At 40.3% G+C, this 19954-nt stretch overlaps 2 protein-coding genes across 2 annotated transcripts in view; both read left to right on the forward strand.

The window, feature by feature from the left end:
- The first annotated feature begins 1420 nt into the window (after window positions 1-1420).
- LOC124065125 (double-strand-break repair protein rad21 homolog A-like) lies at window positions 1421-9185 on the forward strand. The gene is made up of 14 exons (XM_046400236.1): window positions 1421-1573; window positions 2875-3065; window positions 3388-3517; window positions 3908-4007; window positions 4199-4305; window positions 4522-4719; window positions 4847-4972; window positions 5201-5326; window positions 5752-5975; window positions 6536-6689; window positions 6851-6996; window positions 7328-7507; window positions 7810-7893; window positions 8234-9185. The coding sequence occupies exons 2-14, from the start codon at window positions 2922-2924 to the stop codon at window positions 8423-8425; spliced, it is 1911 nt and encodes a 636-aa protein (XP_046256192.1). The 5' UTR covers window positions 1421-1573; window positions 2875-2921; the 3' UTR covers window positions 8426-9185.
- A 541-nt stretch (window positions 9186-9726) lies between these two features.
- The window catches only part of LOC124064828 (eukaryotic translation initiation factor 3 subunit H), a 49732-nt gene continuing 39504 nt past the window's right edge, over window positions 9727-19954 (forward strand). The window contains exons 1-2 of the mRNA XM_046399631.1: window positions 9727-9899; window positions 17415-17571. Of these exons, the coding sequence (XP_046255587.1) occupies window positions 9840-9899; window positions 17415-17571 (217 nt within the window). The 5' untranslated portion in view covers window positions 9727-9839. The remainder of the gene's footprint in view (window positions 9900-17414; window positions 17572-19954) is intronic.

Genomic DNA, 19954 nt, shown 5'->3' on the forward strand with positions numbered 1-19954 from the left:
ACCCTGTGCGTCAACAAAGTAACTAAAGTATCCAAAGCAGCAAAGCATTGGTGTATAGGTGGCTTGTTCCTCTAAGGCTGTTTAGATGTAGCTGTCACATGCAGCAGAAGCAATTGACTATCTGGATAAAATTATCTTAACAGATGGCAGCCCAAAAATGTGTCACCATGCTACATGGCTGTGCAGTATTGTGTTAAAATGAGTCATATGCTCTTTTTTGTGGATGCTGCACAAGACTTCAGATAAACTAGCTTGATTTATTATGATTCAAGATTCAAGAGTCTTTATTGTCATTATGCAAGCATAATGAAATTTTGTGCAGATTCTCGGCTTAAAAGCACACTTATAAATAGTCGGCAGAAAATTAAAATTGCACACTTAAGAAAAAAATATAAAATACAAAATGAGGTAGATAAAGTGCACTTAGTGCCAGTCTATGGTATGCTGTGTGTGTGTATGCAGATAGACGGGGGAGGGTGTATGTGTGAAGTCCTGTAGGGGGGTGTGACGTGAGTGTTTCACTGTATGGGGGTTATTGCTTTAACAGCTCTGGGGAAGAAGCTGTCCCTGAGTCTGTTGGTGCTGGTTTTAATGTTCCTGTACCGCTTTCCTGATGGAAGCGGTACAAACAGTTCGTTGCCCGGGGGGGTGGGGTCTGTGGCAATGCATCTTACCTTCTTCTGGACTCGGGCAGTGTAAACTGAGTCCAGATCTGGTAGACTGCAGCCCACAATCCCCTGTGCTGTCCTCACCACCCGGGCTAAGTCCTTCAACCAATGTGGCCCGTACGATTTATGGTAATAAATCGTACATTAATTATCGTCTCACTTACATCTCTTAGTGTTAAGTTGTGGAAATGTGTTTATTAATCTGGCTTCAATCAATCACTCATTAATGTCACAATGAGGTTGTTTGTTCAATGCTGAAATGTGTATAAGAATGATGACCAGATTGATAAAAGTGACACCTACTGCCTGTGTTATTATCATATTATGATGATGTTTCATTATGCAGCTTTTTCAACCTGCATTGTCACTGCAGAGAACCTGGCATTCTATTATGTTGTTTTTGCTATTTGTTGTTTTAGATTATGGAGACACCCCCTCAATTTCGTTGTACCATGCACAATGACAATAAAGACTATTCTGTTCTATTTTATTTTATTTTATTTTATCAGTCATTGTGTTGATGTAGAGAACGTAACCTCAGTGGGAAGTGAACCCTTCATAAAAAGTAAAATGAAGATTATCATTTGCATGAGTATGTTTGAAAACATATCACACTGTATTTTCATTAACATATTAACCGGCTTGTTAGACCAGCTCTGCATGAATCTAGTAAGCACTGTGCCACAGCGCCCCCTATCTCCGCTAGGCGTTCACAGCGAGCTGCTTGTAAAACTCCTCCTCCGCCATTTTTGACTGTAAACATCCTGCCGATTTTAAAAGGACAGCGGTGAGCGGGAGGAAGGCGACTGGCGCCATCTTGGCTGTTTTAATGAGTACAACAAGGGAGAATTCGCTGGGAGAAATAACTTAATTATTGAAATTTCACTCTATAAGGCGTACTGTCGGTAAGTGTGTTTGAAGCTGAAATATTTGCACGTTGTTTTGTATATTGTAAGAGACGAAATTAGCATGCACATTTGTGTTTATTTGATGCGGCCTCCATTATACAAGGAGCCGTTAGCCATCGGCTAACGATACAGTTGGGCTAGGAGAGGGAAAAAGTATGAGCAGGTTTTGATGGGCGCCTCTTTCCCGAGTGCTTTGCTTTCATTTCATGGGCAATTTTTGTCCGTCATTTTAGAAGAGCTATAGTTTTACTTCAGTTAAACTAGATCAGTATTAACATGTTTACTACACATTTAAGGCATACAATCTCATTGCTTTTGTAGTTCGCTGGCGGCTAATTTAGGTCGTCCCACTTGATGGTGCAGACTATTTACTGGTGTTGACCACCCCCTTGGCGTTTTTAACGAATTATACTGTGTTTAGTACATACACAACCACGCAAATTTCATTTCAGGCTTAGTTATGAATTTTTGCAATTTGGAAATTGGCAGGCATGTGGATTTCCAGTGTTTCCCTCCCTCACTTGTAAATAAGCAGAGTTCCAGCGAAGTCCGCGCTTGTTTTGAATGAAATCTCATTTTGTGAATATTATGCTCTTAGTTTGTGTTGTAGAAACAATGAGTCACGCTAATGATTAAGGCAAAATCACACAAAACAAGAGGGAAAAGGGTGCTTCGAAGGCGCTATATTGACTTTATTGTCAACGTTTTATGCCAGTTAAAAAGCTTTCGACATAAGGTTAATGTGAGCGTGGTGCTAAGATAACGTATAAACTTTCTTTAGTTATTTGACTCCTTGTCAAATGACTAATGGGTACTTAAAAACCAAAGGAAGGTTACTTTAAACCAGTCCGCATTTTGGGGGGAACTTAGCGTTTCTTTGCAGTGTTGTTACCTAACTTGCTTGAAGATCCCTGACTTCACATTCTCCACATAAGAATATCAGCATTGTTGAAAATAAGGATTAGATGTGATAGCCTGGTTATTCTGATCACTAATGTATCAGTATGATTTACCACTGGATAGCTTATGAATGACCCCTTGCATTTTGAAGTTGATATTTAGTAAAGCTTTATGTTTTCCACAACTGAAGTCAAAACAGCGTTGATTCTGTACAACAGTCAAGCTATATTTTCTTGGTAAACGAATTTGCCCTATGTTATAGCCTGACAGAGAACACTTCAGCTTCGTTGTTCTGTGCTGCACATTTTTGTTTTGCCTTTTGGTAATTTTGACTATTGTCCTGACCTTTTTTAGAGTGGCTTCTCCCTATACATGAACTAATCAATCATGCTTTGCAGGTAAACCTACACCACAGTGAGTGTGTGAGTCAGGCAAAGCCAGGGCAATGTTTTACGCCCACTTTGTCCTCAGCAAACGTGGGCCGCTGGCCAAGATCTGGTTAGCGGCCCATTGGGACAAGAAGCTGACCAAGGCCCACGTGTTTGAATGCAACTTGGAGAGCAGTGTGGAGAGCATCATCTCACCCAAGGTAACAAGACAAGAGTGTGGTCACCGCATTCTGATGGCTCTGCTGCTGCTCTGCTGAGTTATTGCATGACTTTATCCTGCCTCTTTGTTATTGCATTTGCAATATTAAAAAGTAATTATATTTAAAATATTTTCTACAAAAGAAGTATAATAAATGGAAACACAAATATCTTCATATAATGTTTTTCCACCTCATTGCTGACAGCGTTGACATGCACTGATAATACAGTTCATTTTTACTAGAAAAATATACCCCACAAACTAGATTTTTCTTTGACTCATGGTATTGGTTTCATTTTTTGGGGGGACCTTTATTCTCTTAGGTGAAGATGGCATTGCGTACATCAGGCCACTTGCTCCTTGGGGTGGTGAGAATCTACCACAGGAAGGCCAAGTACCTGCTTGCTGACTGTAATGAGGCCTTCATCAAGATCAAAATGGCTTTTAGGCCAGGTAAGGAGAAATGCTAAACCACATTAGTATTGTAACAAAGAACTTTTTGTAATTTTTCTTCTCAAGAAAGGCATTTGTGAACAGAAAACAATCACCAGAGTGTTGGGCTGGGAACCTATAAAATAAAATAAAAAATATATTATGAGTGCCAATACAGCACTATACACAACCCTACAAGGTTGAAATTAAAACAGAAAAGCTACTGATGTGATGGCTCCATCTTTAACCAGCAAGATTATATGAAGAAATGCTGTAGTATTTTTCTTAAATTTGTGATTGGCTTTCCCAAACAAAAATAAGTTTTCTTGTTCTTTGTGAGGCATAGGGTGGTTGGAGTACAGTTGTGTTATAGTGTTATAACATTATTACTGTATTATTGTATGTTTTCAGGTGTGGTGGATCTACCTGAGGAGAACAGAGAAGCGGCCTACAATGCCATCACCTTACCAGAGGAGTTTCATGACTTTGACCAGCCACTTCCTGACCTGGAGTAAGTTAACTACATTTGGTGCGCTCTGTCATTCCCCTTTTTTGTTTTAAACACTTTCATCTGTTGAATAACTGGTATGTATGGCGAGGCTCTTGCTACTATCACTCGTGCTATTGTGATTTAGTTTGTATCACTCAAACACTAACTGTTGTGTCCATCCCTAATGTTTTTTTTGCATTTTATCCAAATAGTGACATAGATGTGGCCCAGCAGTTCACCCTGAACCAGAGCAGAGTAGAAGAAATCACCATGAGGGAAGATGTTGGCAACCTCAGCCTCCTGCAGGACAATGACTTTGGTAAGACACTGTCATAGTCAAGTGTACACTCATACCACCACATACCTGTGAGAAGATTTCATTTCTAATCTAACTGTAAATGTTAACATGAGCATATCATATAGAAGAATTATTTTAAATGATAACATTTTCTATCAGAATAATAGAGTTGCTATGTTACAAAATACAGGCTTACCCTGTAAATATTTTATAATGACAACCTGCCTTACCCTTCAGCTGACTTTGGCATGGATGACCGAGAGATGATGCGTGATGCCAGCACATTTGAGGAAGATATCATGCACGGTGCCACGGCCTCTAACCTTTTGCTAGAGGCCGAGCCTGGTCCAGCTAATCTCCCTGACAAGTCTAACCACATGGAGTATGATGACTTTGGGGATGGTTCCATGGGCAACAGTGATGGGGGAATGCTGGGTGAGCAGATTAATTTATTTTACATCTCAGCATAGACTGTAGTTAAGTACTTTTATGGGTGTTCTGAGATATTTTTGATCGGGTGATAAACAAAATTATCACATTAATCCCGCTTGTTATTTTCCAGTTGATAAGCTACTGAGCTCTGAAGATGGAGGCGGTATTTTTGATGACCCACCAGCCATCACCGAAAGCGTCATGATGCCCCCAGATCATGGAGACGATGAGGACGATTTTGACAACCTCCAGTCACGTAAGTGAAGCAGATGTCTTTTGCATATGAAGCTTATAGATGGTCTTCGTTAGTTTCTGGAATGACGTCTCAATCAAATACATTTACGTGTTATGAACAGTTGAGTGCCTGTTACAAAGATCATCTGAAAAACCTGCATGGTCATGTGTCTTTTTATAAGTGGAATGCCCATTGTGTCATTATTTGCCTGTTTAAGAGAAATCTGGTTTTTTTTTTTTTTGTATGTAGCGGGTCCAGACAGTCCAGACTCTGGCCCAGCAGAACCACTGCCAGCAATGGCTGACCAGACAGAACAGACCACTCTGGTTCACAATGAGGAGGAGGCCTTTGCCCTGGAGCCCATTGACATCACTGGTAAGACCCTCCCTGTCCTTTGTGTAGTGGTGAATGGAAGTCTTTTCCAGGTAACCATTGTCTAAATGCTTTACTATTTACTATTTTAAGTTGTATTAAGAGAGCGAAGGCAGGAAATTGCCCACATTTTGTTTACATATTGAAAGCATAAGTTGAGGATGAACTGATATGATGGTATACACCAGCCAGCCACAGTACTGAAACCACAAAGTTTTACTGTTTGGGCTGGTTTGGGTCCTGTGGATCATGCTTGTTTCAGGGCATACTCAACATTGGTAATTGACTATTTGACCTCTGAAGTCCTTGCACATAGAATTGTTGGAAAACTATGGCATACATGCTGAAATGTTACCTTTTTAAAATGATGACCAAATAACAAAGAAGATTTATTCATCTATTTATCTATTTTCCTTTCATGTCTCCAGTGAAAGAGACCAAGGCAAAGCGTAAGAGGAAGCTGATCGTGGACAGTGTGAAGGAGCTGGACAGTAAGACCATCAGAGCCCAGCTGTCAGACTACTCGGACATTGTCACTACCCTGGACCTTGCCCCTCCAACTAAGAAGCTTATGATGTGGAAGGAGACCGGAGGAGTAGAGAAGCTTTTCTCTCTGCCCGCTCAGCCCCTCTGGAATGCCAGGCTGCTCAAGGTAACAAATACTTTTAATAAATATGCATGTTTTTGTGGATGAGTATGCACACATGTTCACTGATAACTATTTGAGAACAGACTTCAACTGTCAGCTATCTGCCTGAAATCACTTTCAAACAATATTACCACTTGGGGAATGGTAATGAGCAAGCCACATTGGAGGTCTGATGCTCCAAGTAGGTCAGACTCAGACACTGTTTAATGGAAGAGGAGAGAGTAGATTTGTAATATTGTGCCTTTCATTGACATTCAGTTCAGGTTGTGGGATATAAAATGAGAACAATGAAAGAACCAGAGGTGGGGGAAGTGATTGGTTTTGTGTGTCTCTTTTCCCTATTCTTTAACACCCATGTTATCCTTCCAGAATACTGAATAGAAAATGTTTGATACATAATTTAGCAGACCTCTTTTCCTTTTGTCTTGCAAAAGTCCTCCCTTACAGTCTCACTATGTTTATTGTACTACTGACTTAGCATAATAGAATAAAGTTATTTTTTAAGATTATTATTATTTTAATAAAACTTCCCTCTGAGTGAACTGTTGAATCTCTGATGTCAGATGTTCACACGCTGCCTGACGCCTCTGGTGCCAGATGAGCTGCGGAAAAGGAGAAAGGGTGGCGAAGCAGACAGTCTGGATGAGTTCCTCAAAGAGCTGGAGAATCCCGAGGTGCCTAGAGAGGATGTCATGGGTCAGCACAGAGATGTTATTGGTGAGTCTGTCTGGAAGAGATGAAAGGAGGTCATAATCTCTGGGCTGTGAGAGGGAAATAGTGTGATAGCAGAAAACTTGAGACACAGACAGAGCAAGGCTTTGTTCATGTTCGCATTTCTTTTTACATTGTGTAATTGATCTCCATTGTCTGACCTTCAGACCAGACTATCATGGAGGAGCCGAGTATGCTGGCAGCCTCTGCAATGGAGGGCAGCAGGACGACTCTGGATGAGACAGTCATGCCTCCTCCATCCACCCCACGTGGTGTCAAACGCAAGACCATTGACAAAGAAAGTACCCTTCCTGTGAGTACTTGTCAAAGAAATTGTATTTTTCTCTGTCAAAGCACTGGAATTTTCCCTCGACATTTCATGTGAGAGTTACAAAATGTGGAAAGTTAAAGCATTGTGAAAGTCCTAAAATGCATGACAAATTGCTTCGCAAGTCATGAACTGCTTGTTGTTACAGACCAGATTTGATTATTTCATTTTATTAATCAGGTCACAGTGATCTTACCTGTTACCTAATGGAAATATTGGGATTTATGTATTTTTAATTTTCTGAAGAAATAAACTTGAAAATCTTCTCTTTCCTAATGTGGTCCTGACTTTTGCATCCTTCCTCTCCTGTTTTCAGATGGCTCCCTTGGAGCAGCAACAGGTGGCAGACCGCTCAGTTTTGTCTCAGAGGTTAGAGATGCCTCAGGTGGACCTGCCCCCAGAGGAGAGCAGCGTCAACCTCACCCAGCTTGTCCCTGAACTTGATCTGCTTGGTGACAAGGGCAAAGAGAAGAAGGATGAGAGTGATGAAGAGGAGGTATGGAAGTGGGGCAGATCGCTCTTGTACACTGCAGAAATTTGTATTTGGTGGCACTCAGTTAAAAGTAACTCATTATGTCAGAATGTTTAAAAAAATGCCTGAAGCGCTGCAGGAGAAATTAGTAGTAAGTAAAATGGCAGACCAAAAAGAAATGAAGCTCTTTGCTTAAACTGGCAAGCTGTTAGGATTTAAATATGAAATGCCTTTCTGTAAAGGTAAGTTTTTATTTGATTGTACATGTGTTGCTGTATGATCCTGGGCCAATTGATGCTAATGACTCTGCTGTTTGTGATACTCAGGAAGAGGAAGGTCAGGCTGGAGACCAGGATCAGGAGGAGAAGAGATGGAACAAGAGAACCCAGCAGATGCTGCATGGTCTTCAGGTACAATAAAAAGTTATTACTGTGTTCAGATTATTTTACCAACAGATTTTGTGTAGGCTGAAACAATTTTTTTGTCAAATGTTAATTAGGTGATTTAATTTTGGTTTCAAAAATTTAAAGACATTCTTTGGTTTATCTGCAATGTACAAAATGGCTCTTTCTGTATAGGTATAAATCAGAATCACAAGTCTGGGGGAATCCAGCTTTCTTTTCAAGTGTTCCTTTTCCTCTCTTTATGAAAGGAGGGGAAGATTAAGTGTCACTTGCATGTTAATGATTTAATGATTTCCTCAGGTCAAAAGACAGAAATTAGACTGACGATCTGTTTGTGTCCCCATAGCGTGTCATGGCTAAGACTGGTGCAGACTCAATCAGCCTCCTGGAATTGTGCCGGAACAACAACAGGAAGCAGGCAGCTGCCAAGTTTTACAGTTTCCTGGTCCTCAAGAAGCAGCAAGCCATTGAGGTCACCCAGTCTGAACCCTACAGCGACATCATCGCCACCGCTGGACCAAGATTCCATCTTATTTAGACATTGAAAGAACAGACAAACACTCTGCTTGCAACAGACATACTTTTTTAATTACTCCACTTTTTGCCCTTTTAATTTTGTTTTTCTGTCAGCCCTTTTTTTTCAGGGGAAGGGGTGGGAATAGTGGGAACGGGTTGGAAACTTTTTAAAACAAGGATTTTACTGTACTACAGAATGGAAACATGCAGTATTCATTTGGTTCATATGGAGTGAGAAAGAATGTTAACAGTTATATTTATAAAGCATCAATTTTTCAGTCACCAATTTGTAAGCTTTGCTTTTTTTTTGTTTTGTAGGTTTAAATTTCCTTTGTCTGCTCATTCCATGTATTGTTCCATTGCCCCCCTCACACATGAAATATTGCAGATTTTAGATAAAGAGCCCGTATTTTCACATGGTATCCTGTACTGACCCTGTATATGTTCTGGAAAGGTACTGTGTTATTGGTCAGAAGTGTAACCTCTCCCACCCTGTTGCACTTGTTCTTTCATAAACAAAGTTGATCTCTCAAAAAATTGGTAAATCTTACTTGGCATTAAATATCATGTTGCAGATGTATAATTCAGGCCGTTTTATCAATTAAGTTTTATGTAATATTTTTTGTACCTTTAACATTTATGCTTGTTCACCTTTTTGCATCATGTAACTAGGTAATGTACTTGTTACAGTTAAGTTCAGTATCCCACCTTTTTAGTCTTCGGGTAACTTCTAGTTGTGATACATCTGTAAAGATTTGAAATAAAGTGTTTTAAGTACTTGGTATCTGGACATTATTCATTAAGTTAAAGTACCATTTTTAATAATAGTCTGTAAATCAAGACATGATAACAATTCATTGAATGAAGCAGTTCTAACTCATCTACTTGGTAACATCACTGACCCTCCATAATTTAAAGCAGTTGCGTTTATTGCATGTCTTGCAGCTGGGCCAGCGTTAGTAAAGATGGTGGTCTGATTGTACAGCAATGCAGAAAAGAGCTCCCATTCTGTAGTTGTGCAACGAATTGTAAGTAATTTTAGAAAATACGTGTAATACCTAAACGTTGGCGGTGGTAATAATAATCTCTAGTGCTGGTTCGACATTAATTCAGTAGAAGTGCGGGGTTAAACAGAGGCAGTTATGCAGTTTATGATACAAAAACGCTCTTTTATACGAGACACGTATCTATCGCTTGTGTTACAATGCTAATTAGTAAACATGAACTCCATATCCAACAATCAGATGTTGATTTTTTTCCTACTCAACAATGGTTGCAAGCGAGGAACGAACTAGACACTTAGCCTTTGTTTCTATACGGGCAACAAAACGGAAGCACCTTTAACGGAAACGTCCGTCGCCGAGACTTTCCTCCCTTTTTCCGCGTGTGGCGGCTTGTATGTGGCTTCTTAAAAAGAGTCTGATTCTGTAACTGTGATGGCTTCTACAGGCGGCACTTTGGACTCTCCTGTCAAACAGATTCAGATTGAGGGATTGGTAAGTGTCACTTCGGTTCTGTGTAGCTACATACTGAATGTTGGTGGCAGACAACAGAGAAACCTAACATTATGTGTTACCATATGTGGGGGCTAGCTAAAGTGTGAGCATCATCATGGCGGCTGGCAGACAACGAGAAATGCTGTCTTTTAACGTTGCTGTTTAATACCTTAGCCTGATGCTTGTGATGTGCGTTGCGTTCTTTGATCATTTGAAATATTCACGAATTTTGATAAGATTTGCTATTTACTGCCTCCCAACTGGTTGACGGGCTAATAATGGGCTAACGGTCCTTTAAGTTTTCATGAAGCTATAAAGGCGTTTAGTTTTAAAATCATTATCTGTGTGAAGGAGCACAACAGGACGCTGCTGCTTCCCGCATTCATCTCACACAAGTGTTGTTACTTCCCTGAAAACAGTGTAAATAGGAGGCATGCTCATAATTAAAAGTGTATTAAGTCTCTAGACAGTAGCTTACAGTCACTTCAGTGTGGTAATTAGTCATTGTGTAACCAAGTTTGAGTTAGGCCATTTGACTTATTCCTGATTGTAAATAATCATAGCTGCTACTTCATTGCTCACTGTATGAGAACAACCCTTTGATTAACATTTGAATGCACACAGTGGTTCATCTGTGGTCCATTCTGTTACCCTTTACATGAAAGACATCCAAATCAGTCAGATTTCTGAAAAAAAAGATTGTTTGTCAGGTCGTTGATCAGTCGTCCTGTTTGTACCAGATGTATAATAAATCAGCTTTGACTTGTATTTCCCCCGTAGCTCATTTTGATACGTTCAAACTCTAGCCAGTTAAAAATTTGAGGGACATGTTCACTTGTAAATTGAGAACCATTTTGAGATTTGGCAGGACTCTCATTACGAGGGAGTGTATATTAAAGCCTGTTTTTTAGGGTAGTTTAAACAAACAAAAGGGTTTCTGGCGTTATGATTCTTGGATGCGTGCATTTATATGGTTAGTTGCTCATGTTATTAGTTAGGTTAGGTTACCAGACCCTGTGTTTTACTTTTGCATTGAATATTGCTTCTGTGTGGTACTATTCTCTGACCAGTGATCATTAACGAAAAAAAATAATAATAAATAATGTCACCCTATAAATTTTAACTTAACATAACCTGAACGTTGTAGTATTTATGTTTTGTAGTACCTCTGAATTAACAGCAGAGGACAAACTTGCTTCACTGCAATGCACAGCTTTTCTCCCCCTTCCTGCCGTAAGCTGAACTGGACACAAAGCAGCTCATTCACCTGGTGTGCCTGAACACAGTAGCAGGACTTTAATTTGCCAGCTGCTGCCTTCTTTTTATCTTGCTCATTAAAGCTGCCCCAGAGTGACAGGCCCTAAATTCATATCTAAATATTTCACCTAATGAGATTTTCTTAATTCATTTCTCAGTCTTATCAACCAAACATTTTAATCGCGGCGGTTAAATTAAAAACAGTTGTTATGTTTGTGACCTCATTTGGATTGACTGAATGGTGAAAGGTGTCTATTTCAGGTAGAGTTATGAAACGCATTTCACCTGAATGCATTGAGATGCGGTAGTTGCTGCTGTGTTGCATCATGACCTGTCTGTCAGAGGTTTGGCTGGAGGGTTGCCCACAGACAGCATCACCACTGCTGTGTAATAGAATTGGATTGTTTCCTTGCTTTTGAAGAGATTTCAGTGGTTGATGTTTCCACAGCAGCGACGTGCTGCAAAGCAATGGGTTCCATTAAACGCCTACTGAGATCACACAATTGTCTGCGTGTTTGAAATAAGGCTGTATTCATTTATTCTGACATATGATGCGCGTCAGACACGGCTCTTATTCACGTACCATGAATTAAGGAATAGTTGGAGCGCATTTTACAGGACATTGCACCGTGATTTGAAAGGCCTTGGGACTAGAGGGGGCAGGAAATATGTCAGAATTAGTTTAATTTAACATTTCTTTTAGCAGTGACAGACATTTTTTCAATGAATATTTGACCGAGTAAGAAAAAAAAACTGTGCGAGAACAGTTTCTTTCCCACCTGAGGCTTTTTCTCTTGCCTCAGGTCTTTAAACCTGGGTTTGTTCACACTACTTAATGTGACACAGATAAGCTGTAACACACAGACACGGACACGGACACAAGAGATAACTTACTACTCAGAATCCAGGCATATGTCGCCATCTGTACAGTACAGATACTAACTATTGTGTTTGTTCAATCACTTATTTGTATTCTAGATCCTACAGGTTACACTGGTGTTTTAAAGGTGGAAGCTTTATAGTTTCTGCTCTGGTTGATTTGGTGACACCCGGTGTTGCTTTTGGTATCAACAATTGCTTTTTAATACTACATCAAATACTCCTTGAGCAAGCAAAACTACTGAACAGAGGGGGAACTGATCTGGTTGAATGCTTCACAGTGAACCAGGAGTGGTAGAAATTGTTGGATTTGCATGAGCAGCAACTTAATACAGCTCTGATTTGGTGTCAGGAGAGACAACAATAATCACTTAAGCTGTTATCAATAAAATGAAAGTAAAAACTATGTTACTGGATTACATGCTGCATTGTTCCCTGTTAATCCCTGGAGCACTTGAAGGCAATTAATGTGGAAATGCTGGACTCTGCCACTGACAATGAAAACTAATATAAAGAGAAGTAATTAAAAAATGTACATGTAATTAATGTCTATTGCTGAGGAAAATGCACCATGAGTAGTATGACAAACCAGCTTTGATTTCATAAAAATCTTAAGGATTAAAATGACACAAGAACAACATTGACAGTTAATTTAATGTGAGACATTTTTCACTTAATTTGTAATTAGATACTTGTAGTAGTTTGAGTCAAACTTGTAATCATTATGTTATCAAAGATCCTTTACGAGGGAAGAACCTCCACTTACCTTCTCTCTAGAAGCAAAGTTACAACATTAGCATTTCATCTAACAATAAAATTACAACAAAACCTTATACACACAGCACATGAGAACAATTGGAACTCAGTTCAGTTGGTTGAGGTTTTTCTATTTTATGTCCTTTTCAAGTTGGAGCTGGAGGGTGTGAACATAAATTAGGCTGCCGTTCTCAGCCAACTGAGACCGAATACTGAATCGAATTCAGTAAGTGGATTTGGTACTAGATGCAGACTGGACAAAATGCCACCACACTCCTCTGTTCTCTGTGAAAAGTATCATTGCCAATTCATGTTTCGAAATTCTTTGTTAATCTCACCACAGCTAAATCAGCTTGCCCCTGCATTTTGTGTGCACCATATGTTTAACGTTAAAAAGAAAAGCATTGAAGTGGGAATCTGCTGTGGTCTTCATCCGTGGCTTAACCTAACAGACGACTCGTACAACAAAAAAGTGTTTTTCTCCATCAAGCATTTTACAGCCAGTGCTGAGTGTAGGGTTCGTCTACACATCAGTGGCTCAAAAAGAAAAACTCATTACGGGATCGTCTCTCTTTCACTGTACTTTCTCATAACTTGAACCCCGTTGTGGCGGGAATATGAGCCCTTTTGTGTGAGTGAGAGAGAAGATTTATGATAAGAATTAAAGGCAGCCAAGGGGGGATTTGGACTGCAATTGATTTTGCACAATTCAATTTTAAGCTTGTTGATTTATAATACGCTGTCCACATATCAATCTTGTGCCTCTCCACATGAGGTGAGCTCACTGGGTTAGCTGCTGGTGAGCTAGATCAATAAAATTGTATGTGAACGTGTGTGTGAGAGAGTGAGTAGACAGAGAAGACAGTGCTGGAGAGAGAGCTTGTGTGTATGTGTGCATATGTAGACTTGCACAAACTTGGAGTTTTTCAGGCTTTGCTTACAATACCTGATGACATTTACCCAGCACCAGGAAGCCAACACAACAAATCCACTAGCTTCTCTTTCTCACTGATACCTCTTAAGTTCTCCTCTTTAAAGCACTTCTCTAAATTCTGGAGATTTCTTCAAGCCCTGGTCGAATTTAGCTTTATTTATTTGGCCTTCCCCCGGTTGTTTTGGCCAATTGTCCATCTTCTCACCTCCTCTTTTTCCAGACGGTTACTATTTAAGTGTGTGATGAACAGATTGCCAGGAGTTAGACAGTTGGAAGCACTGTGTATCTGTGCTATCTGCTCTCACTGATGGAAGGAGACTAGAAAAGCTATTTGCTGGCAGAAAAAGGAGCCAAGCTCAAAAGGGCGGGGGCCACAAGTCTGTGTGAAACAACCAGCTCTGTCGATTCTGAAGACTTCCATTGTAGCCCTCTCCTGTCTGCTCTCCTCGCACTCGTAGCCCCCTTCTTTCACTCTTTTATCATAATTTCCATCATGCTTTTGGTTTCTCTCTCCCAGAGATTCTCTGTTGCATGGCCTCCTTTCCTGCTTTTGCCACGCTCTAAAACTTTACCCTTATCACTTGTACATTTTCTCTCTCACCCCCCCCCCCCCCCCCCCCCCCCTTCCCAGATCTATTGTTGAGACCTTCTTCACCTCTCAGTCAGAAAAGCCAAGGGAGGGAATGAGATTTGTTTGTCTCTGCACTCTGCACCCCATATCGTCTCTCCTCTCCCACCCTCGAGCTCTTGTAGTTGTTGCATGACAGGTCCGGCACTCTATTGAAATAAATCATCTCCCAGGGCACGTGCGTATGTGTGTATGCATGTGTGTGCATGAGCCGGTGAGACAAGTAAGGGCTTCCTCATGATGGTGATGGGTGTTTTGTTGTGAGCATGGCCCCAGGACTACCACCCTGTTCTTGAGTGTATGTATGTGTATGTGTGTATTATTAATGCCTCTGGCTGTGACCTGCACACACTGTTATCAGCATGATTTATGCTCTCCCCCTCCACACTGTGCTTTCAGCTTCTCGTTCCCTTCCTGTTCATTTTGACATTTTGCCTTATTCTCTACTCCTTGCCTCGGCTGGTTTTCTGATTTTGCCGGTCGGTGTGTCTCATGATGGGTCGGTGCACCGAATGTGTATGTTTGACTCTGTGTGTGTATTTGTGTATGTATACTGTGTGTGTAGAAGTAAGCCGTAGCTTTTCTCTGCTGTCCTTGGTGTCAGTGAAGCGGCATTAGAGCTTGAACCAGCTCCTCACTCATGCAGAGGCTTGTCCCGTTGGCCCATTTTTATCTGGCATTAAAAATTAACTGCGTACGATGATACATGGACACCTTGTCCAGATGAGGCACGGCGACGTGGGATATCAGACTACAAGTCCAAATATACCCTCACAATGTAGAAGGGCAGCATTTTCTTTTTAAATTTCACTAGATTTCACTAGATGTGTGCTGTCTTTTCTTTCTCCAATGTAAATTGCTATGCTGTGCTAAATAATTCCTGGCCTTTGCTGCACACTCAAGATCACTAATGCACCAACATTGCATGCCTCAGGTGGTGCTTACCACTATTTGCCACTCAACCACAGTCTGTGATTGTATGAGTAACCTGTCCCAGAATTTCCTCTTAACAAGAGTATTTGGCAGTTTTTGGTTTTTACATTAGAGTGCAGTGACTGATGAGTAGTAGAGTAGAATGGTGGTTGAGGATTTATGATGCAGTTTTAATATTGGTGTAAGTGGTGTTTTAGTGAGGTTGTGGATTTTCTGCATCACCAATGTGGTCAGACTGATATTTGAGCTCACTTTTGTGTAAGGCCATATTGACTATAGTGATGCTGCAGCTATTGATTTTGATTTGCGGATGAGATGTCTCAGCTTCAGGCCTCAGTGGGCGGTTCCCTCTGCAGCGGTTGGCTGACATTTGAGGAATAGGAAACACACTGGCTGCACCTCATTGTTTTTTCACTCGCACTGAAGCTTCACTGAGCAAGGATTTGAGAAAGAGTGAAAGATGCAAGGAAGGCTACACCTGTGTTTCCTTACTTTAAGCTTCCCCAGAAGCATCCTTGTCAGACGATTATAGCTTATTGTAGATGTGTCAGTATCTATGTGAATGTGGGCGGATAAGATTATGGTACAGAAATGCCAAACTAGGTTTAATGATGCAGTGTCAAAAAGTAAGGGGTTTTTATGATTGTTGTTTATGTTAAAAAATGTATTGTCTTTTGGTTGTGGTTTTTTTTTTTTTTTTTTTTTTTTTTTTTTTTAATATTAGTTCAGCTCAAGAAGTCTCAGGAAGTGGAGGCTGGCTAGCCTGTCTTACTAATGTTACCACAGCTTTCCAGTAGGTGTTCAATTCAACATGTCCTTGACAGACAGCTGTGGAGCTGTCGTTATTTTGATTTTTTTTTTTTTTCAATTAAAGGTGTGGAGTAGGAGTTACTCTGTGAATGACAAACTTGTGCTGAAATCATAGAAATCCTCTCTGCGGCATTATTTCAACAGTCAAGACAACAGACTTGGTTTTGGTAAATAAACTCACCGGGATTCTGTCAAGACTTACTGATGCTGTATTTACTCATCGATGATGACAGATGATTCTTTACTGTCTACATGCCATGTTGAAACCATAGAAATAAACAACAATTTTGTTTATTTGAATTTTGTAGGCTATTAAATCACAATGATGTGATCAGGGCAGTAATTTCAGGAATTTGTCGACTGGGATTTCACTGTTCAGTACAAAGATTCAACTCGCTGAATCTAGACACAGCTGAACAGCCAACCATTCTGCCTCGGATTTCAGCGTCTCTCATCAGTAAACTGCCAGCACAAGCTGTCACATGGAGTTTTTTTAAACATGCAAGCTAATATAAAAATATATTTATTTATATTTCCTCAAAAATAGCAAGTAGTCACAATGAGGAAAAAACAATCATGTATCAAAATAAAAAAAAAAAAGATGCACCACGATGCATTGATAACTGCTTTATCATTGCATCATAGCTCTCTGAATCAGAATCAAATCATGAGGTGTCTAGATATTTCCACCCCTAAAACAGCATAGAGTGTAGAGAAACAGCTGGTGATCACGTGAACTCCCGCTAAACTCTTTATATAAACTCTTTATATTTCTATTATTTTGATTTTCCAATATTTACTGGCCTCACTGTCAAGCTGTGAAATGTGTAAACTCATGATGAAAATGATTTGAAAATTATGATTTTATCAAAATATCATCATATATCAGAACATTTAATGTTCTGATGTTCTAAGTTATTATCTTACAATACTTTTCTGTACATGAAAGGTACTGTAGTTCTACAGCAGGACGGGAGGAAAAAAACCCACGTGGCTTGTTTACAAAAAACAAATCCAGACTAACCCCAACACAAACTGATGAGCACAAATCAACATCGAGCACAGACGAGCACAGACACAACTGAATTGAATTACATAAATCAAAGGATACTAAAATACCATAACAAGAAGTGATGTAATGCCCACAGAATGCACAAAAAATGGGCACAGTAAATGAATTAACCCTGGTTCATAAAATTAAATAATTCTCCAGCAACTGTTAGTGAAAGGAGGGAAAAGCCTCCTTTCCTCCCTCTCCACCTCTTTTCTGTCGCTGTGCTTTGATACCGCAGTGATATTGCTCTTTCTGTTTTCACAGGTTGTTCTGAAGATTATCAAGCACTACCAGGAAGAGGGCCAGGGCAGCGAGGTGGTTCAGGGTGTCCTGCTGGGCCTGGTAGTCGATGACCGGCTTGAGATCACCAACTGCTTCCCCTTCCCCCAACACACAGAGGATGATGCAGACTTTGATGAAGGTAACCGAAAGCATTCTGATTGTTGTATCAGCGCTGTCCCGAGGCTGGAAAAATGTACACCCTCACACATGCACAAAACAGCATATCAGCTGTGTGAAATGAATAACTGTTCAGCTGTAAATGCCTGTAGCTCGAGTCTTTAGTGGATGGAGTGATCTGCTGTGATGACGGCTGGTAAATTTCAGAGATGATAGTATTTGAATCATTCAGAAACAAGGAGGCTTTGGCCTTTGCTTGGTGTCATTTTCTGAACCTCTAACCTAATTCATTAAATATTACTTTTTTGTCATTTAAATTCCACTGAATGTCGTGATGAGTTGCAAATTTTTTTAATTAGTGCCATATACTTGAGTTGACATACCAAGTAGCCCTGAAAATATGAAGTTGGAACATTTCTGTAAGAAAATAGCATATCATTTTGGTTGTAGTTAGTCGGTATTATTTCCTTTGTGCATGTCCCTGGTGTACTGAAAAGTACATTTCAGACAATGCGTCAAGGTAAAAATAAACATAAAATAACAGAAGCACCTGGTTCTTGAAATACCACAAATTTGTTGCTCAGTACAAAGAATACCTCCAAGCCCAAACTAAAGGTCTGACAGGAAACAGTATAAAGCTAACTTGTACGTTACTTCACATTGTGTGTTTCTGAGAGAGGCTGGGGATCACTGTTCTTAGCATACCAAGATGCCACAAGCCTTAAAGAAAGAACAAACTATTGAGGCAAGAAGCCAAAGTCCAATCATATCAACAATTTACTGAATGCTGGTGTGTGTTTTCATGGAGTTGTGTGTGTAAGATGTCCCCAGGCACGCTGTTAAGGACGATGCCGACTTTTAACTAAGCTAACTAGGTGCTGGGTGTCCTATGGTGTTGGTGTCACAGTTGATGTGTGAGGGCAGTAGTGCAGGGCTGCAGTGGCTTTAGTGTTTGTGTTACATGTGCATGGTGCGAATGTGCACAGGATTTCACTTAGTCTTTATCCACCCACATACACTTTTTCTTTTGCTATCCTGCCTCCCGCCAGCTTTCACATTAAAGGATGCTGTGTCCCCTGACCTCAGCTGTTGTGCTATCAAGCCTTGTTCTTGCCCGCTCCTTGTTAGCGCAAACAAATCCTGCTGCAAGCCAAACTGAGAGACGGGAAGGTGAGCAGATGCGGGAAACAGAGAAAAAGGGAGAAAATCCTGCTCTAACAGGCCTCCACTGCTAACGAGCAACTGTCAAAAATTCAGCAAAGATACACAAGCAGCGATGGTGGCTAAAGGTCGTTAGTGTCAGGAACAGCTCACTCGGTGAGTGTCATGGCCTGTTGTGTTGTTGACTTTTGATGCGCAGGATTCTTCATCTGTCACTCCCTTTAGCTTAACAAGGGCTTCAGTGAGTAGCACCTTGTCAGTGATGTTTGGAAAATTCATGGCGCTAAAACACAATTCTTCTCAACAGGGCTTTTGATTTTGCTGCAAAATATGACAGACTTCAAGTTATCTGTCACTATGGGACCAAATTCAAAATGGAAATGTGTTGGGAGTCTTCCATGTTGTGCGTGCTGTTTGTTGTTGAAATGATTTCAAATCGAGAACAGTACAGCATGAAGTAGACGGCTCTGTAGACTACAGAATGCTCGACAGGAGCGTTCTGCTTTCAAAGCGTGCGTGCAGAAAGGAGTTTATTCCACACTCAAGATCGATTTATCAACTATGAAAAGACATTTATTTGGAGTTGAAAAGTTATAACGCACAAACTTGAAAAGTGTCTGTACATTTGGTAATTTTGTTGTCAAACTTCAGCGTGAATTGTCGACCCACGCACATAACTGACCAGCCAGAACAGTTTTTCCTTCCTTTTGTCTCTCTCTGTCTCGTCTACTTTGTTGCAGCTAACTGTTAGTGATTCATCTCTGCTGATGTCAGGGCAGAAAACACAACAACAGTCTTGGAGTGTGAACTGGTCCTTTAGTACAATCATGTCTTCATGAAGCATCTGTGAATCTCTTCTTGAACTATCAATACTCAAATACGTATTCAGAGCCGAACTGTTTCCTAGATGACAGTAAGTAAATGTAACTACTAAATATTCTCATACTGGGTTGCGTATTAAGTTATATTGGCAGACAGGTTGAAACTTAAAATTGCACAAACCACATGCTGACAAAATAATGTTTACTGCCACAACAATAACAATGAGCAGTGACTTTCTGGGTAATGTTTTGAACTGTCTTCAGACAGGATTCACAGGGAGAACATGCAAACTCCACGTAGAAGGGCCCAGACCGGGATACTGATCAAAATGTTTTTGACAGTTGTATAAATTTTTGATGACTTTTCTGCTGAATTTGGTTGAATTTGTGTTTTTGTATCAGTGTACCTCTATCCCTGACAAT

Source organism: Scatophagus argus, chromosome 9 (assembly GCF_020382885.2).
Source record: "Scatophagus argus isolate fScaArg1 chromosome 9, fScaArg1.pri, whole genome shotgun sequence".
Classification (NCBI taxonomy): Eukaryota; Metazoa; Chordata; class Actinopteri; family Scatophagidae; genus Scatophagus; species Scatophagus argus.

What these genes read in the sequence shown, in the direction of transcription:
- LOC124065125 (XM_046400236.1), top strand. Translation starts at nt 2,922, where the DNA reads ATGTTTTACGCCCACTTTGTCCTCAGCAAACGTGGGCCGCTGGCCAAG. An exon ending in CAGCCACTTCCTGACCTGGA is followed by an intron (nt 4,008 to 4,198) that starts GTAAGTTAACTA and finishes TTATCCAAATAG; the next exon opens with TGACATAGATGTGGCCCAGC. An exon ending in AGATGCTGCATGGTCTTCAG is followed by an intron (nt 7,894 to 8,233) that starts GTACAATAAAAA and finishes GTGTCCCCATAG; the next exon opens with CGTGTCATGGCTAAGACTGG.